This window comes from Spinacia oleracea, chromosome 1 (assembly GCF_020520425.1).
Source record: "Spinacia oleracea cultivar Varoflay chromosome 1, BTI_SOV_V1, whole genome shotgun sequence".
NCBI classification, from domain to species: domain Eukaryota; kingdom Viridiplantae; phylum Streptophyta; class Magnoliopsida; order Caryophyllales; family Amaranthaceae; genus Spinacia; species Spinacia oleracea.
Window position 1 is genome coordinate 66,879,713 of NC_079487.1, and position 7,452 is coordinate 66,887,164.

Genomic DNA, 7,452 nt, shown 5'->3' on the forward strand with positions numbered 1-7,452 from the left:
GAGTATTTAATGCCATTAAATACTTGATCCGTTTACGTACTATTTGTGTGACCCTACGGGTTCAGTCAAGAGTAAGCTGTGGATTAATATCATTAATTCCACTTGAACTGAAGCGGCCTCTAGCTAGGCATTCAGCTCACTTGATCTCACTGAATTATTAACTTGTTAATTAATACTGAACCGCATTTATTAGACTTAACATAGAATGCATACTTGGACCAAGGGCATTATTTCCTTCAGTTTCATCCCAATCTTTAAAAACACAGTGCTGCCAACAAGTCAGCAACTAAGGTATGCAAACCCATCCCAACAGAAAGCAACACATAATACTTAATAGTCTTAAAACAAAATTACAAGTCTTCAACAACAACGCTTAATCGTTTACAAAAGTCTTCAACTACATTAAATATAAAAAACAAGTGAAATTTAATAATTAGAAATAATCATCAACGACGGAAACCGATGGTTGCTCCACCAATGAGGACAATTCTACAAAAAAAATAAACATTATGTTAGTATTTTACTACTAAAAGTACACAAAAGGAGCAGAAATTTATAATATAAATAAAGAGTAACATAGAAATATATATTACCCTCCTCAATCTTTTCCATTTCAGCAATACTTTCTTCGATAATAAGTGGGCGATTTGCAACACGCAACCAATCTTGTCCGCATATTAAATTCATAGTCTGCCACATCACGCTCATTGTATACATCCGTATCCATAGAAGCCAAATCTACTACTTCCGAAGGAACAGATACATTTTGAGTTTGAGAAGAAGCATAATGTTCATACAAAGAAGTCAAAGCATCGGAGACCATGCCATACAACTTCGAAGCCTTGTCTAAATCATATTGATCATCTATAGCCCACTTGACATAGAACATTTTACGACGAGGGTCAAGCACAACAGCAATATATAACATCAAATTAATGTTATCCACATTATCCCAATACTTATCATGCTTTTTCTTCATTTTGTAAGCCATTAACCTCTCACCACTATTACTACTCTCACACTTTCTTTTTATCATTTTGCTTATTGCCACAAGCTCTAGCAAATATTCGTTAGAAGTAGAATACAAAGATCCAGAGAGCCTCAAAGTAGCATCATAAAAAATCTTAAGAAAAGGGAGAAAAGAAGAAGCATGATCCCAATCATAATCAACGGGTACACCAGCTTGTTTTGTTAACTCAGCAACGTATTTACCACCATCAGAATTTTCAAGCAAATCAAAAGCTTTTCGGAAAACCATAGCATAAACCAACATCAAATAAGTGGAGTTCCACCTAGTTTCGACATCTAAACAAAGTTGACGTTTTGACTCAATTTGCTCTTGGTTTACACAATTTTTAAACTTTTGTAATCTTGCAGGAGAAGATCTAACAAACTTCACAGCACCACGAATTTTTTTGATTGAATCCTCACAATCTTTTAAACCATCTTTCACAGTAAGATTAAGAAGATGGGCTGCACAACGCATATGAACATATTTACCATCCAAAACAGTCCCATACTTTTTTTGTCAAATTTCTATCCCTGTTACCACTTACCAGACTCTTTATTTCACATAAAAACTAAAACAACAATGACATTGCAAAGTCACAAACTTTGTATCCATCCGAATTTAAGCTTTGGAGTTAAATTAATTATTATTGATGAAGAAACTTGGGTATTATCAAATGGAGTACTTGAAGTATATTAATGTCGGTAAAGAATTACAAATCATAAAATTCATAATATAAGTATAGATTAATTTAATATTTTGAAGATTTTGTCACATGGGAAGATCTATCATAATTATCCAACTAATAAATATTGTTTTGTTTTTATTAATTGTTGCAATTAGGCATACTCCGTGTATACTATATAGTTTCATTTAAACACTGCTTAGGTAGTTAACTTTTAAACGTGATGCGGTGCTGGTAATCTGGTATGGTTCTAGCTATATTCTACTCCATAATTGGTAACACAAAGCACACATCTTTCATACTGTAAATACTGTAAATATTCTACTCCAAAATTGGTGACACAAAGCACACATCTTACATAAAACTCAGGCATTCAATATTATATTACGAACTCAATATATAGCTATCTAATAGTCCATAAAATTGTAAAATATAATTTTTCCACTGCACACTGTTAAGTACTCCGGTGACTAATCTGACTATAATGTCGAACAACTAAGCAACAAGGCAAAAATAATTAGAAGGAGAAAACCCAAAACCTGAGCTTGCAGATTACCAAAAATCGAAAAATCAGGCATTCAGTATTATATTACCCCAACAACCTTGCAAATTCACATAAAAAAATAGAAAGCAAAGAACTAAGATAAATTGTATTACCCGGTGAATTACAACAGAAGTAGAGCTTATGGTCGGTGAGAGATCGATAAGACGCTGCCGTGAAACGAGAGCTTGAGAGTTGAGAGCGGCCAGTGAGAGGTGAGAGTGGGCTTCCGGTGAGAGATCGATCGTTGCCGGCGAGAGATCTAGATGAGAGATTGGGAAAGGACACAGATGAGAGAGAGAAACGGCGTGAGGCCGTGAGAGTCTGAGAGAGATATGAGTTTGAGTTTAGGGCAACATTTGTTTTGATTTTGAAAACTAAAAAATAAAAACTTGGATTTAGTACAATTTCGGATCTTGGGTCGGATATCGGATATCCGATATCCGATATCCGATAATTTTTCGGATATCGGATATCCGATTTCAGAAAAAATAAGATCCGTATCCGTATCCGTATCCGATAATTACGGATCGGATATCCGATCCGAAATCGATTTCGGATCGGATATCCAAAAAAATCGGATCAGATGCGGATCGGGTATTCGGATTTTCGGATTTTCAGATAGTTTTGCTCAGCCCTAGCAGCAGGCTCCCGGAGGGTTGGTGTTGTTGCTTGGCTTGTTCACGTTAGGCGAGGGAATGATGTTGTCTTCTATCACATCCTGTATTGTGTTCTTAAGGAACCAGCAATCTTCGATATCGTGGCCTCTGACCCTGTGGTATTTGCAGTAGGCAGAGTCAACCCAGTACTTGTTTTTGACTGTAGACTCCGATGTTGGTTCTAATGGGACCAACTTTCCTTGAGCGCAAAGTCGGTCGAATGCCGCTCCTAAATTTGACCCTAGTGGGGTGAAATTTTGGCCCTTGAACCAGCGTTTGGTCCTTGGCGGACTGTTTTCAACGGCGTGGACCTCTTGGGCTTGAGACTGCTCTCCTTTCTTGTAAGTGTTGTTTCGACGCGCGTATTGCGGTTTTGCCACAACATTCTGGGGGCTTTTGAAGAGATCATCTTCAATTTTGATGCCCACGTCGTAGATTCTCTTGAAGGAATCCAGACCGAGGTACCGAACATGCTTTTTGTAAGCTGGGTCCAAGTTGTCAATGAAATTTTGGACTAGCTCTGGTTCGGGAGGCCTCTGAATTTTCTGAGCGGCTTGCGCTCTTCATCGACTAAAGTAAGTCGTGAATCCTTTGTTCTTTTTCTGCGAGAGGACTTCTAGCTCTCGCATGGTTACCTAAAAGTCCATGTTCGACGAGTATTGTTTGACAAAGATGTTAGTAAGTCCTCCTAAGTGGGGAAAGTCTTAGGGTCTAGTTCATAGAACCACTGGAGTGCAATCGATACCAAGGATAAGGGGAAGGCTGGAAGATACATGGATCTATCCACTCCCTTCAGGTTCATCGCACCCACAAAGCTCAATAGGTGATTCCTGGGGTTATCTGTCACCTTGAACTTGAGCAAGTCAGATGAATTGAACTTGTCCGGTAATTTGCCAGCAAGAGGTTTAGGATCGACCAAGAAGAATTTGGTTCCAATGGTCTGTTGAAGGACCATTTTCTCGATCTTCCTTGCATTATCCTGCTCATTTTGGGCCTGAGTAGCCGTTAGTTTTTTATTTTCCATGCGGAGTTGTTCCATAGAAGTGGCCATTAGCTGGAGCTGTGTGGCCAAATCTTCGAGCGACATGTTGTTAGTTGATGTAGAGGAGAACTGGGGTTGGAAGACTGGAGATCTTGGAAAAGGGGAACGACTGGTGGAGACAGGAGTTACTATTTCTGCAATCGGGCTGACAATTGGGGTGACCGACTCAAGACATGCTAATCTCTGATCTTCAGTTCGGCGCCAAGTAGTGGAATCAGCCCTATGTTACAAGACAACTATTTAGGATGACAAATTGGTTTACTATAGGATACAAACTTAATACTGACTCGGAATGGCTCAATCTCTTGGGTAAGGGTAGTTTCTTACATAGACTTAACTCAGGTGAACGTCAGATTATTTATTTTTTAGCTTGAATGGTGTTATGCCACTCATATGTATCGTTGGTTAGCCAACGATTACTTTACCAATCATTTTTTAAAAGTTAGGCCAAAGTACGCGAAAATTGTCAAAGATGAAGCCAACGGCGCTAGAATATTTCAGCGCTCAAATTTGCAGCGTTGAAATTTTCTAGCGCTCGCCTGTGGAGCGCTGGAAAATTCCAGCGCTTGCAGGCATTTGTGCAGATTTTTTTCCTTTCAGTCAGTTTTATTCCGTGGCTTGAATTTTACCAAACTGGACCCTTCTGAAGGAAATATTTCCTTCACCCAAGGTGCATTAGTCTAATGCCAAAGTTTAGATTAATTACGAACAATTAATTCAGTGAGATCAAGTGATCGGAACAGCTAGCTGGAGCAATGCTTTCGATCAGTGAGTTCTAATCTATATTAGGCTCACAACTTACTCTTGACTGAACCTATAAGTTCACACCATTGGCATGTAACAGATCATCGGATTAAATGAATCAGAAAATCATTTAATAGCTTTTCGGGAATTAGTTCGGAAAAACGTAAATATACGATATGACGTTGGATCGGAATCGTGTTGGGGAATACAGTTAAACATAATAACACGTGCGGAAACAATCCCCAAATCCAGGAAGCATGTATAAAGCACAGATTAAGCAGACTTACGTTAGAAGCGTGTTTTCCACAAATTGTCAACGAACACGAACTTAGAAGTCCACTTGTCGTTCCTCTACTTGGTTCACCGACACGATCAGATCCGTCTTGATTATCGATCGTAGCTTAGACAATCGATCAAGAGTTTTGCTTTTTGGGATGAACACACTTTGGAGGTACAGAGAGAATCAGGGTTCTCTGTGACTCTAGGGTTAGTGTGTGACTGAATTGTGTTGTATTGGAAAAGGGGTTAGAAGGTTATTAACATAACCTTACTAACCGACCAAGCCATATGGCAAGGCCGGCTAGCAAGCCCGCGCAAGAGCACACGAGCACGCACAGCGAGCTGGGCCGTGGGTCGCGCTGCTGTGCTGTGTCGTTGCCTTGGCCCGCGCACACACACACGCAGCTGCTCGGCCATGGGCCAGCGCTGTTGTGTCGTGGCCTTGCTTGCTTACCCAGCGCGCCCATGGGCCTTGAGTGCTTCGTGCACTCGGCTCGTGGGCCGCTCTTCGTATCCGCGATTAAATATATTTCCGATATATTATTTATCGTTTCGTATACGACGAATCACCGTCGTATGTTACGATTTATTCGTTTCGCCTAGCTTACGAATATTCGCGATACGATATACGATTCCGATGCAAGGTCGTATCGTATAATACGTTTTCCAACTAATTCCTGAAAAGCTATTAAATGAATTTCCGATTCATTTAATCCGGTGATCTTTTACGTGTCATTGGTGTGACCTTGTAGGTTCAGTCACGAGTAAGCTGTGAGTTTAATATTCATTAGAACTCACTGATCGGAAGCATTGCTCCAGCTAGCTGTTCCGATCACTTGATCTCACTGAATTAATTGTTCGCAATTAATCTGAACCTTGGTATTAGACTTAATGCACCTTGGGTGAAGGACATATTTCCTTCAGTCTCCCACTTGTCATTCAGACAAGTGTGCATTCACATTCCTTTGTCACTTAGTGTTACTTACTGAACATAAGGTAAGATCCAAGCCATCCTTATTAGGTCCAGAAGTGTTTCTTGGATTACAGAGCTCAACTGTTAAACTTTTGCAGACGGTTAAGCCTTAACCATTCTGAGCACGACCATGCATTTTACAGTATCTAACTCTCCGAGAGGCCTTGTTACACAACAACACCATATCCTATCAAGATAGGAGGACAATCCATTCTTGCAATCTATGAACAGTCACTTTGATTCATAGTACGCCCAATAACTGCTTTTATAGCCTCCTTTTACGGTGCGACGTTTAGATAGCATCAAAGCGAACTAATTCTCAAACGAGCAGACATAATCGCTTATGTTCTGAGGAACGATTTCTAATCACCATTAATGAGAACTACCTACGACATGACTTTAATCTCTTAAAGTGTTCTCATGGTCAATCCGATACAAGATCCAATAAGTATCTATGCAAAAGATTCTGACATCCAGTCACTGTAGTTCAAAAAACAGAACTAAGTAATCTACTTGCAATCTAATCTTCATTAGTCATTGGTCTTCTACCTTTCAATGACCTGGATTAGGGATCCTTTTGTGACTTCAATATTCAAGTTCACTTATGGGTGTTTCTTTGTCAAAAAATCCATCTTGACATCCCATTTGAATGATTCGAATCACATGGACTTATCATTTAATACTAAACCACAATTAAATGAATATGAAATAATGAATTTCACAAATATGAAATGGTTAAACCAATTGTTTTAAACATAGATCTAACAGATGTTCTAAAACAATACTTAGAAAATCAAAGCCATTCTCCAACATGCTTGATTCCCATGGTTACTACATGTGCGTTGTGTTTCACATCTGGCAACGGTTTAGTCAATGGATCAGCGACGTTGTCGTCAGTTCTTACCTTGCAAATCTCGATTTCCTTTCTTTCAACGATCTCTCGAAGTATATGAAATCGCCGCAGTACGTGCTTGGACTTCTGGTGGCTCCTAGGCTCCTTTGCCTGGGCAATGGCTCCGCTATTGTCACAATACAAAGCCACTGGTCCTTTAATGGAGGGGACAACCCCAAGTTCTTCGATGAACTTTCGAATCCAAACAGCTTCCTTTGCTGCTTCTGAGGCAGCAATGTACTCGGCTTCAGTTGTAGAATCTGCAATAGTGCTTTGCTTAGCACTTTTCCAGCTTACTGCTCCGCCGTTGAGGCAGAACACAAAGCCAGACTGTGATCTGAAATCATCTCGGTCGGTTTGAAAGCTTGTGTCCGTATAGCCCTTAACAATCAACTCATCTGTACCACCATAAACCAGAAACTGATCCTTAGTCCTTTTTCAAGTACTTTAGGATGTTCTTGGCCGCAGTCCAATGCGCCTCACCTGTTTCTGACTGGTACCTGCTCGTTGCACTGAGTGCGAACGAAACATCCGGCCTTGTACAAATCATAGCATACATGATGGATCCAATAGCCGTAGCATATAGAATTCCACTCATCTTTCTACGCTCATCAGATGTTTTGGGACA

At 39.9% G+C, this 7,452-nt stretch overlaps 1 protein-coding gene across 3 annotated transcripts; it reads right to left on the reverse strand.

The window, feature by feature from the left end:
• Positions 1 to 312: 312 nt before the first annotated feature.
• LOC130465923 (zinc finger BED domain-containing protein RICESLEEPER 2) lies at positions 313 to 2,852 on the reverse strand. 3 transcript variants are annotated; one of them, XR_008925945.1, is made up of 3 exons: positions 2,352 to 2,852; positions 594 to 864; positions 313 to 489 (listed from the first exon to the last, which is right to left on the reverse strand). XR_008925945.1 is itself a non-coding variant. In XM_056834713.1 (2 exons), the coding sequence occupies exon 1, from the start codon at positions 1,484 to 1,486 to the stop codon at positions 614 to 616; it is 873 nt and encodes a 290-aa protein (XP_056690691.1). In that variant the 5' UTR covers positions 1,487 to 2,338; the 3' UTR covers positions 313 to 489; positions 594 to 613. The 3 variants fall into 3 exon arrangements, 1 of the variants encoding a protein (XP_056690691.1); XR_008925944.1 differs by having other exon boundaries at positions 594 to 741; positions 2,352 to 2,832; XM_056834713.1 differs by lacking the exon at positions 2,352 to 2,852 and having other exon boundaries at positions 594 to 2,338.
• Positions 2,853 to 7,452: the final 4,600 nt, after the last annotated feature.

Excerpts from the sequence above, each read along its gene's own strand:
- LOC130465923 (XM_056834713.1), bottom strand. The coding sequence starts at position 1,486 with ATGCGTTGTGCAGCCCATCTTCTTAATCTTACTGTGAAAGATGGTTTA.